This window comes from Microtus ochrogaster, chromosome 1 (genome assembly GCF_000317375.1).
Source record: "Microtus ochrogaster isolate Prairie Vole_2 chromosome 1, MicOch1.0, whole genome shotgun sequence".
Taxonomy (NCBI): Eukaryota; Metazoa; Chordata; class Mammalia; order Rodentia; family Cricetidae; genus Microtus; species Microtus ochrogaster.
The window spans coordinates 125,753,644-125,767,466 of NC_022009.1; the positions used below are offsets into that span (position 1 = coordinate 125,753,644).

Here is a 13,823-nt window from a genome sequence, read left to right on the forward strand (position 1 = left end):
TTCATTTGCTTTCTTTCTATTCCTCTTCTTTCAGATTTATTTCTAAGCTAAAAGACTCAGCAATTTTATTTTCACATTTCACAATACCCGTGAAAACCAAACTTTTATCCCACTCCCCCCTTTAATACACATTTTTAATCGTGTGTATATAAGTATTTACAATCGTGTGTGTATATAAGTATTTACCTTTGTGTGTGTGCACTGTGCACACCCCTGGTGCCTACAGGGGCCAGACGTGAGTATGGGGTCTCTTGGACCTGGAGTTACAGACTATTGTAAGCCCCTGTGTGGGTGTGGGGAACTGAACCGGGATCTTTTGCAAGAGCAGCAAGTCTTTTACAAACACTTAAACAAAAATAGCAAAAGGCCTACATAAAATAAACACTAATAACTTTGTAAATATTTACATGTCTCGCAGTGTTCTAGGGGTATCATAAGAGAGCATTGCAGAGAAAATACTCTCATGACCTTTAGGGATAACATAAAGAGCACGGGGTCTGGCTTTGCAGCCCACACTGGCCTGAGATTCTTCTCCTACATCAGCAGCTAAAGTGCTGGCATCACAAGTGTGCCAGCCCTGTAATCATGTCTCCCTGGCGCAACCTATTTCTGACTAGGGCGTGTCCGTCCCTTTTTCTTTGACCCCTGGACTTCTGTAATTTTATCAGCTTATCACTTCTGGGGAGAGCATCAATATTCCATTTTCAATTAAAGTTTCACCTTTGTGTCTGACCCCATCTTCTTTAGCTTCGTAGCCTGTAGCAGCCGACAGCATCTTTCTGGCCCTTAAATTTGCCTTAAGATTTTGTGTTGTGGGTCAAGGAATAGCGCTGCGGTGAGCCTCCGTGCCTTGTGCCTGCTGAGCTCTGCCTGTGGCCCAGACAACTCGTCTTCCCTTAATTTTGACTCACTGTCCTAATTGTGTTGTCGGATCCCCTACCATATTGCGTTTGCTTGTCTTGTCTCTTTAGGCTTCTTGTGGCCATGGCAGCTCCTTGGGTTTTTCTTGTTTTCGATGCCCTTGGTGTTTCTCTACTGGGATTTGTCTGATTTGTTTCAGAGTTCGAGAAGCCGCTTATTTATTATTTGCTGTGTGGGAAAGTGCAGTTGTGGGTGTACCGCGATGGGATTGTTCTCACTTTCCCCCTCGTTTCTGCTGCTGTGCTGTGCACCAGGGTAGCTTGCCCAGGAGCTTCTGGGTAATCCTGCCTCTTCTTTCTGTCTTTTGGAGTGCTAGGATTATATTATGCTATACATGCGTGCTCTCCCATCTGGGTTTTTGCATGGTTCTGAGCATCAAACTCAGGTCCTTGCCTTTTAAGCCATCTCTATGCCCCTCCTCCCCCTGCCCATCGTTTTTTCTAAAGATTAGACTGGCGTTATGAAGACCACAGACGTGAAATGCCATTTTTATTTGATATCAGGGTTGTATACCATTCTTGTTCCTTATTTTTGTTGCTCACTTGGGTCACTGGTGTTGATAGTGACTTGGTTTCTATACTTCAGCTTTACTTCCTGTGACTTCTGCACTGTATGAAATGAAGGAAGTCATCGTGGAAGCCACACCAACAGGGTAAAAGGTGGGGGGGGGGAGTATTCTGCATGAAAGACCCATTTTGAAGTTTTGTAAGTGTCATGTGTTTCAGGCTGGGCTCAACCTTGTTGTATAACCAAGAATGGCCTTGAACTTGTGATTTTTCTGCTAACGTCTCTTGAGTGCTGGTTCCTCCATGCTGAGAGGCAAGCATTCTACCAACCAAACAACCTTCCCTTTTCCCTCAGTATCTTCAGCTCTACAGGACAACGGGATTCACTTTGGTCCTGGAGAATCTCAGTTCCTCCCCACCCTATGTCTTTGTATAATTGCATTTTATAACTTAAAAGGGAACTATGTGAAAGACACACCTGAATGAGGTGACCCTGCAGCTAAGACTCATTCACACGAGAGTGTTCTAGCAGCAGGTAGGATGACTAATAGACATTCCTTTCCAATTTGAGAAGTGGAGAGGAAGTCACAGATCAGGAGAGGATTTGAAAAAACACCGGGTTCCGATGAATCAGATAATTAGTTACTATTTTATTGTCCTCTAAGTACCGGGCAGTATTCTAGTTATTTTATCCATATTTTTCTCATTAGACCTGGCATGAGTCCTATGAAGCAGGTATGACTCTTTCCTTCATTTTATGGACGAAGGGCCTAAGTCTTGCAGAAGGTAGATAATCCAGTGAAGGTCACACAGATGGTGACAGACGAGGACCAAGGTACACAAAACACTTGTCTCCCTAGTGCTTGTTCATCATGTCATCTTGGTGACTGGAATACCTGTGTTGCCGCGTGTGACCGCGTAGTTACCAATGAAGCTGCTTCTAGCCTGCTAATGAGGCGCAAGTAAGTGCTGAGTGGGGTTTCTGAGAGCTTTGTTCTTTAAAGGGTTAACTCATCAGAAAGATGGTGGCTCAGCAGTTAAGAGCAGTGACTTCTCTTCCAGGGGCTGTTCTGGAACTCACTTTGTAGACCAGGCTGGCCTCAAACTCAGAGATCAATGTGCCTCTGCCTCCTGAGTGCTGGGATTAAAGCCGTGCACCACTGTGACTGGCTTATATTTGACTTTAAATTGAATGCTTGATGTGAAATGCATTAATATCATTACAATCAATTTTATCTTCTACCCTGTATGCTTTCTTTTTCGTATAAATACTTTATAATGTGGCATATTTCCCGTATTTCTGTCCCAGTAGGAAGTCTGCAGTGATCCTCAAACCTCATTTATGTCTAAAATCAGCTAGCGATCTTGCTAACATACAGATCAGGATTTAGTAGGTTTTAAGATTCTGTGTTTTCCCTTCCCTTCCCCTCCCCTCCCCTCCTCTGCTCTTCCTTGACCTTCCATCTCATCCCTTTCTTCTCCTTTTCCTCTGTGATGGGGTCTTGAACTCCTAGTCCCAACAGCTCCTCTTGTTATATTAGCTTCCTGAGTAGCTGGAACTATAGGCTCCTACCCCTGCGCTCTGCAGAGGAAATCCACATTTCTAACAAGCTCCAGGTGGTCCTGCTGGTGGCTGTTGAAATGGATAAAACAGAAATGCTGCAGGATCCCCCGATCCCCGGCGCTGCAGTGTGAGAAACATTGTAGGTGCAGGCAGCAGGTCCTGAGAGCAGCCAGTCCCATGCAGGGACAGCCCGGTTCCCCAAGTGGCTTCAGCAGGCCATGAGGAGAGACAGACAGATGGGGGCACACCAGGAGACCACGCCACAGGTCTCCGAAGACAGCTGGTCCTGGGCAGGGAACCACATGGCCAGGGGCAAGAGACAGAAACATGGATAGGCACACCATGCAAAGTGAGGTTGGATATTGATCAAGTGGGTTATAGAAGGGAAGGGGGAGAAGGGGAAGAGGAGAGAGAGAAAGAGAGGGGAGGGGAGAGGTGGGGAGAGGAACTCCCTTGTAGTGGCATTTCATTTTTATTTTAATAGATAAAGTTTACCTGACGATCAGAGAGTAAAACAGCCCCACGGATCAGCCTTACAGACCAGGAAGTAGTAACACACACCTTTAATCCCAGTAGCCACACTAGGTTGCCATAGAAACTGGGTGGTGCATGCCTTCAATCCCAGTGGTGCACACCTTTAATCCCAGAACTAGAGAGGATTATAAAATGGTAGGAAACGGCTCTCAGACACAGTCTCATTCTGAGATTCCTGGAGGCAGGGTCCAGTTTTAGATTGAGGTCAAGGTAAGAGCCAGTGGCTGGCTGTTTTGCTTTTCTGGTCTTCAGGGTGAATCCCAATATCAGTCTCTGAGCTTTTCTTAATTGCACATCACTCCATATTCTTCTTCTTTGCCAGAGTGACTAGAAAAAGTCCATTGTTCAGATATAGCGTTGATCAATGACGACAAGAGGGAGTGAGTGGCTGACACCCTGGGGAGAGGGTGGAAGGAGCCTGGAGTGTTTTACTGTATATTCCTGTACTGTTTGAGTCTCTCCCAGTGAGTGCTTATTATTTTTGAAATTTAAAGAAAGGAAAATAAATTTAAAACACGAAGGGCGAAGATAGGTCAATGGCAGAGTTTCAACTTAGCTGCCAGGGTCCCAGGTTTGCCTTCAATACAGAAACAACAAAGAGAAACATAAGAAGTGATCTCGGGCTGCTTTTGTATATTTGTTCATTTTATAATATTTTTAAAATGTTTTTTTTTCCCCTGGGATGAGCTACTGTAAAGATAATAGCAAACGCTGTCCTGTTGATAAAAGAAATGATTGATAAACCGTCGTGCAGACGATTGCACGAAGGGAGCATGTAATTGTGTTTCCACTGAAGCTTATTTTTCAAAATGCTGGCTAATTTATCATTTGTTCATGAGTTTGGTCTTATGTTATCTCCTTGTTTTTGCAAACGCTATAATCATTTGAAAAGCAAATCCTCATTTATAATCAAACTGTTGCCTGCTTAACATAATTTAAAAACCCCAAGTATTCTTTGATTTATTTTTTATGTGTATTTTGTCTTTTTCTTGTGACCCAACAGAATCTCTTCTGAGGACTAAACTCAGGAGACATGCATTCTTTTGTTTTTTTTTCGAGACAGGGTTTCTCTGTGTAGCCTTGACTGTCCTGGAACACACTCTATAGACCAGGCTGACCTCAAACTCTGTCTCTGCCTCCTGAGTGCTGGGATTAAAGGCATGTGCTACCACCTGGCTGGGACACACATTCTAAATACTTAATCTCAGTGGGCATCGTGGAGCAGACCTTATCCCAGCACCCAAGAGGCAGAAGCAGGCGGATCTCTGAGTTCGAGGCTAGCCTGATCTACAGAGTGAGTTCTAGGGCAGTCAGGCTATATAGAAAGATCCTTTCTCAAAAAGCAAAAACAAAACAAAGCTATACTAAGTTAGATGCTCAACCTCCTATGGCCAGCTGTTCTGGTTAGCATTAATTGTCAATCAGTTGTGCCAAAGTCTAGAATCATTGGGCTGGAGAGGGAGGGGTAAAGAGTATATATAGGTTGAGTTTGTCTTTGTCTGGTGGGTCTGTGGCCCAGCTGCTGAGGAATGTCTCGATTGTCTTACTATAGTGCCATTGTCTTTTTTTTTTTTTTTTTTGGTTTTTCAAGACAGGGTTTCTCTGTGGCTTTGGAGCCTGTCCTGGAACTAGCTCTGTAGACCAGGCTGGTCTCGAACTCACAGAGATCCGCCTGCCTCTGCCTCCCGAGTGCTGGGATTAAAGGCGAGCGCCACCACCGCCCGGCAAAAAAATATTTATTTATTTATTATGTATACAATATTCTGTCCATGTGTATGTCTGCAGGCCAGCAGAGGGCACCAGACCTCATTACAGATGGTTGTGAGCCACCATGTGGTTGCTGGGAATTGAACTCAGGACCTTTGGAAGGGCAGGCAATGCTCTTAACCACTGGGCCATCTCTCCAGCCCCTATAGTGCCATTGTCAATGAACTAGCCGGGAGCTAGCCCAGCCTTCCTCTAGGGTTTCTGGTTCCTGGGTCTTGCTTGAGTTCCTGCCCTGACTTCCCTCAGTGATGGACTGTGACCTGGAAGTGACATCAGGACAGGTTGTCTGGTCGTGACATCAGGACAGGCTGTTTGGGGTTGTATTTCATCTGTAGGCGCACAGATAGGTCATGCCTTTAATTTTATTTATTTAAAGTCGGGGTTTCTCTATGTAGCTCTGGCTGTCCTGAAACTCACTACATAGACCAGGCTGGCCTCGAAGTCATAGCAATCCACCTCCTCTGCGTCCACAGTGCTAGGATTAGGAGTGTATAGTCATACCTTTAAAATTTTAGGAGCCCAATATATCCCTTGGCTCATGGTCCCTTGCTTCTTCTCTATAGCAACACCTCTGCTTCCCTCGTTCTACATCACTATGACATCTCTGTGTCATGGCGTCTGTCTTAGTCAGGGTCTCTGTTGCTGTGAAGAGACACCATGACCACAGCAGCTCTTATAAAGGAACACATTTATTTGGGGGGCTTATAGTTTCGGAGGTCCAGTTCATTATGATCATGGTGGGGAGCATGGCAGTGTGCAGGCAGACATGGGGCTGGAGGAACAGCCGAGAGTCCTAGGTCTTGAAGGCAACCAGAAGTCGACTGAGACCCTGAGCAACATCCTGAGCCTAGGAATCCTCAAAGCCCGCCCCCACAGTGACACACTTCCTCCAAGAAGACCATACCCACTCCAACAAAGCCACACTTTCTCAACAGTGCCACTCCCTTTGAGCTTATGGGGGCTGATTCACTCAAACTACCACAGTGTCCTATGGGCATCTCTACCCTAATTCTCCGGCCTTAATCATGTCAATAAGCCCTGTCATCACTTTGGGTTATCTACATAGCCCATAATAGTTTCCTCATTTTGTGATACCTACTCTTTTGTACAAACCCCTTTTCACGATGTATGAAAACACACTTACAGTTTGTGGGGATTAGGACACGGAAATCCTCGCGGGAGGCATCATTCATCCAGTTGCCTAATTTGATGGCGCAGTAAATCCGTTTCTCTTCCTCCTTCCTCCTTTTGTTTTTAATGGTACACTCATCATGAGACCAGTGACCTGTGAGCCCTGCCATTCTTAATTTCTCTTCTCTCTTTCCCATCCTCCGGTCCCAACGTCACAGCCTCTCCTCCCACTTCCAGCTCTCATCCAAATCTGATCAGATGTGGTCTTGTTGCCACCCCCCATCTCTACCCAGATTTATCCCTTTCACTAATTTCCACTAAACACAGAATAATGTCTGAAGTATCCCGGATCCCCAGGCTGGCTCCCTGCCCCTCTCTTCCACTCTTGGGTATTCTGAGTTAATTACAGCCCAGTACTGTGTGTGTCATAAGTGGCACACACAATGCCACGGGACTAGATCTCAATCGCTTTCCTTCAGCCGTACGGAGCTGGAAGGGAAGCCTTACATCCTAGAAGACACTGGAGAGAATCTGGGTTGTTTAGAGATAATTATCTCAAAAGGCAATTAGGATTTTAATGACCGATTTCAGTCTGTTTTGTTCATCTGGTTGAGGATTTCCTCTTGTTTATTGGGAAGAGAGAATGAAATTAGGCTCTGGTTATTCCAGCCACTCTTTCTCTCCCCTTCCTGAAGAAAGGGTATGTTTTAAAAAGTTGCAGGTGGCTGCTTCCTATCATGTAAATAAAGTGTACTTTGTCAGATTTGACGAGGTGTTTGGGAAGGTGTCAAGGGAATAGCATCTGGAGAAGTGAGTACCACCTCTGAAACAGTAGCTACGTGCAGGCTTCCGGTCCTACTGGGAACTCTTTCTGTAATGTCCCCACTATGGGAGGACGACTCTATGGCTTAATGAACCCGAGGGGGAAACCAGGTCAATACTCGAAGCAGTCTCCTACTTGCTACAAAGAAAAAAAAATTTGGATGTCACTAACCATACACGTCCCCCTCCTGCTTGTAGGGGAAAAAATGTTTACTCGATTTTCGGCAATTTTTATTTATTAAAATCCTATCTTAATTAAAATTTCTCAAGACATCAGAAAAAGAAAGGTAGCGCCTATGAAAATGAGATACTCCAAGAAGTAACGTATTCTGCAGATTAAAATTGATTTTAAATCAGAAGCGCTGTGCTGCGCCCTCCCAAAGCAGAGGATAAAGATGCCCTTGTTTATGTCCTCCCTCTCTGCCAGTGTGATGCTGCTGACTACACCACTTGCCTGTGACTGCTTGACATTTTAGTTCTGCGAATACAAATGTCTATTGATTTTTTTCCCTCTTCAGTAACGTATTAACAAGTTCCACACCCCCACACGTTGGCTTATACGTTCCATCTTGTGTTTTAGCGGCTGAAACGGAGAATGTATATAACGACTTTGAGTCTTGTTTTGAAATGCAGTCACAAGTATTGTTCGGATCTTTAGAGGGCCCCAAATACATCACGGACAAGTCGATATTTAGGCTACGCAGGAGATATACTTCCCCGTTCGTTTTTAGAAAGTGGCATTAATGAGCTATAACTCATGTGCCATGCAAGTCACCCATTGCCTGTGAATTTTTCTCTCCTGGTGCTGGGGATACGGACCGGGGCTTTGCTTGTCATGGTCTGTGTTCCACCGCCAAGCCACACCCCAAATCCTAATTTTAAAACCATTCCCTATAGTTCTTTTAATGTATTTTGTTGGTATACTTTGCTTCCTTTTCTAAGCAACAGACAGAAATAAGTATATTGAGATGAACAAAAGGAAGTATTTTAGGTATGAAGGGCGGACAGGATAAGGCCATGAGGTGGAAATGGGCTGAAGGATCGAGAACGTGCTCTGGGTGTCTAATGCTGGATTTTAATTCAGTGTAAGAAGCAGGCTGTGGCTTTCTCAGATCACTGTGGTCAATGTGCTCCAAGGGCAGTGCCGACAAGGAGCAGGAGAGGAGGGTAAAAAAAATACGTGTCAGGTGGAATCCCATTACTCTTTTTTTGTTTTGTTTTTCGAGACAGGGTTTCTCTGTAGCTTTGGAGCCTGTCCTGGAACTAGCTCTTGTAGACCAGGCTGGCTGCCTCTGCCTCCCGAGTGCTGGGATTAAAGGCGTGTGCCACCACTGCCTGACTCCACACAGGAATTTTAAAAGAGCAAAGATGCTTATATGCACTCCTTGTTAAAGACTGAGGGATAGAAGAATTTTTGGTAAGAAATCCATCATGCAGCAAAACAGACCCCTTATAGAGTTTCTGGAAGACCCTTTCTTATACCATTTTGATTTTTTTAGCTTGCTTTTCTAGTAGTTATTTAACTGAGATTCACAAATATTTATTCATAGAAAGCATCCTTCCTCCCTCATAAAATACATTATTCTGGGATAAAAATAAAAAAATATCATACACAGAAGTGGTAGCCTTATTTATTAGCTGTTTGCATTCTAACCACTAAAACATAAGAAAATCAAGAACCTTGAAAGCAAAACCATGGAATCACAGTGACTCTCTTAAGAATTCTCTGCACAAGGCTTTATTCTCCACAGTCCCATCCCATTAGTTCCCCAGCAGGATCAGCTCCACGTCCTGTCCTGGTATCATGTTAGGGTCAAGGTTCAGGGGGATCCCAGGAGAGCCAGAGGAAGTAGTACAGCAGGGAACAAGAAATCACATAAGTACAGTCACCACTGGAGCCCTGTGCTCTCGAGATAATGGCTTTGATCCATTTTTGGTAGTAGGTCACGTTAACGTAGACTCCAGGAAGATTTTTGCCACATTCCAAACCCCAGCTTACCACACCCATCAGGATCCAGACACCATCAATGTGGCAAGACAGAGGTCCTCCAGAGTCACCCTGAGGGAGAGAAAGGCCAGAGTTCAGCAGTGAGAAGGCCTGGGATGAGGCTGAGAGGCCTTATCAGTCAGGAGGGATGCAGAGTTCTTCAAAACCAGACCTGAACCCTGAGCTGTGCAGCAGCAAGGGAGCTGGACTTCTCGCTGCTTCCGGGAGAACTCAGAGGAGTTCTGGAATCGATGGAATTTGAAATTCACAGGGACCTTAGAAAAATACATTAGTTGTTTCTAAATAGTCATTTGATATGCCATGGAAAAGCAAGGGAAAATTAATATGATGTTTCTTATTAAGGTTTTCACTACAAAGCAAGACTTCACGAGTGTAAATCACGACCCTTGTTTTCTCCATACGTTCTTATTTTCTTTTTAGTGTTGGGTTCATTTCTCCGTTGGTATGATGACAGCCATCAGTGGGTTGTATCTTGTTTTGTTTCTTTGTCATGTAACAGCTTTAAGAGTTCATGTTCATTCTCAGCTCACTTTGTGTGTGTCTCATCTTAGGCTCATCCACACAGTTTTGATTACTGTCGCTTTGTAGAAAGCCTTGGAATCAGAAAGGTTAAGTCTTTCAACTTTGTTCTTCTTTTTCAAGACTGTTTATGGCCCCTTGAGTTTCATATGAGTTTTAGTATCAGCTTATTAATTTCTCAATCTAGCTATTTTTTTCCAATTTTATTTTAAAACAAACTTTGGCTTTTTTTCTCCCTTTTTTTTTACTTTTTATTGTTTTTCTGTTCTGTGCTTCAGTAAATAAAATCATTATTTCTTTGTTCTTTCCCAGGTCTAGTTTGCTCCCCGACTCCCAGAACTGTGCCCTCTCTCCCTCTCCCCCTTCCCCCTCTCCCTCTCTTTAGTGGCTGCCTTTCCTTTCCCCCTTTCTCTTCAGCGTTCAGATTGAAACCAGGCTTTTGGATGGACTGGGCAGGTCTGTGCCACTACACGGTGTCCTGCCTCCTTTCCCAGTGTCTTAATGTAGAAATTAGGTTCTTCACTTGAGATATTCTTGTTTATAGAACTGACATTTACAACTATGAGTTTCTCAAACTACTGCTTAAGGTCTGAAAGCTGTGTCTGGACTTCATTTTTATCCACATGTTTTCTAATTTCTGTGGTGATTTCTTCTTTTGGCTCATTGGTTATTTAGAAATATGTTAACTACCACAGATCCGAATTTTCTCTATTTTTGTGGTACTTTTATTCTGTTACTCTATTTTATTCTGTTGTTATTAGAGATCCTGCCCTGTATGATTTGAATCCCCCTAACTGTACTGAGGCTCAGCTTGCAGCCTTAGATAAATCTGTTCTTGAGAATGTTCGGTGTGCATTTAAAGTGTGTTCTATTCTTTGCTGCTGATCTCAGAGCAACTCTGCTGCCGTTGAAATATAAAAGCCAACTCCATGAAGGCAGTGGAGAGGGGTCAAAAGCAGATAGCAAGTGGCATTAATCTTCAGAAGAAAAAGAATAATACTTTGCTTTTAAGTGGATTTCTCTTAAACAGGCCTATCCCTAGCTTATCTGGTAGCTAGAACTTAAGTAGAAACCCACAGTCTTCCTGAGTTGATATCCAGAGACAGAGCTCAGAGCTACCACAAGCAGTTAGAAGGTGAACAGTAGAAAAGCAGTCTATAGATTCAATGTAATGCCCAGCAAAATTCTTCACAGACCTCGAAAGAATGGTACTCAACTTATGGAAAAGCAACACACCCATGATAGCCAAAACAGTCCTGTACAATAAAAGAACTTCTGGAGACATCACAATCCCTAACTTCAGACTCTACTACAGAGCTACAGTACTGAAAACAGCCTGATATTGGCATAAGAACAGACAGGAGGACCAATGGAACTGAATAGGAGGCCCAGATATTAATCCACACACCTTTAAACACCTGATTTTTGACAAAGAAGCAAAAAATATCAAATGGAAAAAAGAAAGCATATTTAACAAGTGGTGCTGGCATAACTGGATATCAACATGTAGAAGAATGAAAATAGATCCATATCTATCACCATGCACAAAACTCAAGTCTAAATGAATCAAAGACTTCAATATAAACCCAACCATACCAAACATCATAGAAGAGAAAGTGAAAAGTACACTTGAACTCATTGGTACAGGAGACCACTTCCTAAATATAACCCCAGTAGCACAGACACTGAGAGAAACAATTAATAAATGGGACCTCCTGAAACTGAAAAGCTTCTGTAAAACAAAGGACACAGTCAACAAGACAAAATGACAGCCTACAGAATGGGAAAAAATCTTCATCAACCCCACATCAGACAGAGGTCTGATCTCCAAAATATACAAAGAACTCAAGAAATTGGTCATCAAAGGAACAAATAATCCAATAAAAATATGTAGTACAGACTTAAACAGAGAACTCTCAACATAAGAATCTAAAATGGCTGGAAGACACTTAAGGAAATGCTCAACATCTATAATAGAACTCCCACACCTAAGGCCCAGGGAACATCATGGAAGAAAGGGCAGAAAGATTGTTTAAAAGCCAAAGGTTTGGGGAGTTTGCTTTGAGACTATGTTTCCTACCAATGTCAGGAGCTACACAGGGTCTCACCAACATGACTGCCCAAATGTGAGCTGAACAAAGACAGCAACAGACATGCCAAAGTAGACAGGGAAAAGCCCATGAAGCCTCAGCCCTACACAAAGAACTAGGCAACTAAGGGATATGGTCGTCCAGGTAAGAGCATACCAATTGGTTATCCAACACCAGATGGTCAGCCCTAAAAACATACATGCAAGTAACATTACGTTGACTGAGCAGCTTATATTTATGTATTTAGGAGTATATATGTATGTGTATATATGTATGTATGTGTATGTATGTATATGCATGTAACAACAATGAAATGGAAATGGAGGCTATGGATTTGAAAGGGATCAGGGAGGGGTATATTGGAGGGTTTAGAGGGAGGAAGAGAAAGGGGGAAATAATGCAATTATAGTCTTAAAAATAAAGTAAATTTAAATATTGATATAGGTCAGTTGATTCGTCCAGCGTAACTCAAGAGTTACTGTCAACCGTCATTTCCTGGGTTGTAATTTATTGTTAATTACAGATAAAATGACTTATACCCATATTAAGATGTCCCGGAAGGAAAGTAGGAAGGAAGGAAGAAGGGAGGGAGAGAGGGAGGGAGGGAAGGAGGGAGTACTCCAAGAACAAACACTCACCTTGCAACTGTCCTTACTTGTCTGAATATCACCAGCACAAAATTCGTCCTCCTTGATGATGGACTCCAGTTCTGGGATGAAACTGCCGATTGGGTTGTACAGTTGTTCACACCCCTCATTGCTAATGAGGGGTACTTCAACTTCGTGAAGGGTAGAGGGGTAAAGACCTGTAGAAGGTGACAGCAAGGAAAGTTTGTAACGGCCTGGAAAATGAGCAGGGTCCCCGTCAGAACCAGCCCACCTTCCAGCCATACTGCCTATGGAGAGCTCTGAAATGCTTAAATCCAAATAAATGAATTTGAATTGTTTCAGTTTGTGCCAGCATCCTAATAAAGAATATTCGCATAAGTTCTGATTAAGTCAAAATGTAGGTAATCTAAATTATTCTAAAATTGTTCTCCTCATTTTTCTTAAATTTCTGAATTATCTCTACTTCATTCTGGAAAAAGTGTTAACACACATTTTTATAAACAAATTAACATACACACATCAAAACAAAAAACTAGACTTTCCAAACATTAAGTCATGTTTAGTTGTCTCTGAAGGAGAGGTAACTATATTTTTAAATTGTTAATATTTGCTCAATTACAAACAGACTCTAGGCATGATCTAGTAGCAAACAAACAGGTAAATGTCAAAAGGATATTTTATTTGAAGGCTTGTAGATTGATTTAATCTAGCTGAAAAATATTAGCCAGAACCAGGGGTGGTGACATACATTTATAATTCCAGCAGACTAGGATGAGGGAGCATGAGTTCAAGGCTAGCTTTGGCTACTGAGCAAGTTTAAGGCGTGCCTGAGCTACACAAGAACCTGTTTTAATTAATTAACTGTTACCTTCCTGAGTCTGTCCCCATCCAGTCACCCAGCAAGAAGCTGGCAGAGGAAGCTGCTGCTTTGAGACACTGGGCAAGCAAATGGGTAGAATGAGATCCGTGAAGGTGACCTTGCATGACAGTCTCAGCAGGGCAATATCTCTTCTTACGCAGTGGTTTTGGGGATAGGTGATGATTTGGGACACATAGTATTCTTTGCCTTTACTTGAGTGGTTTACTTCAATGGATCCAAGCCGTACACTGTATAAAGAAATAAACTGTTCCCTAAGAGGAAAAGGCAGAAGAGAATAAAAGTGACGTGTTGGCCTACAGCACATCAGAACAAGCTGCCTGTCTATAGCCCAAAGTCTCTGAAGAAGAAACGGTGATACTTCCAGGGTTCAGTTAATCTTGAGCTAAGATTAGTTTGTGTCTTTTTCTTATCTCCTGTACCCTGTCCTTGCTTCTCTTCCTGTGGTCTCCTCTTACATGCTGGTGGCCAGAATT

At 43.0% G+C, this 13,823-nt stretch overlaps 2 protein-coding genes across 4 annotated transcripts in view; one reads left to right on the plus strand and one right to left on the minus strand.

Moving 5' to 3' along the window:
• Window positions 1-13,823, plus strand: part of Sh3d19 (SH3 domain containing 19) — a 136,747-nt gene that overhangs the window by 7,442 nt on the left and 115,482 nt on the right. The window lies entirely within an intron of this gene.
• The window catches only part of Prss48 (serine protease 48), an 8,221-nt gene continuing 3,456 nt past the window's right edge, over window positions 9,059-13,823 (minus strand). Inside the window, exons 4-6 of the mRNA XM_013348814.2 lie at window positions 13,339-13,601; window positions 12,501-12,667; window positions 9,059-9,304 (exon numbers count right to left, since the gene is read on the minus strand). Coding sequence (XP_013204268.1) covers window positions 9,059-9,304; window positions 12,501-12,667; window positions 13,339-13,601 — 676 coding nt within the window. The remainder of the gene's footprint in view (window positions 9,305-12,500; window positions 12,668-13,338; window positions 13,602-13,823) is intronic.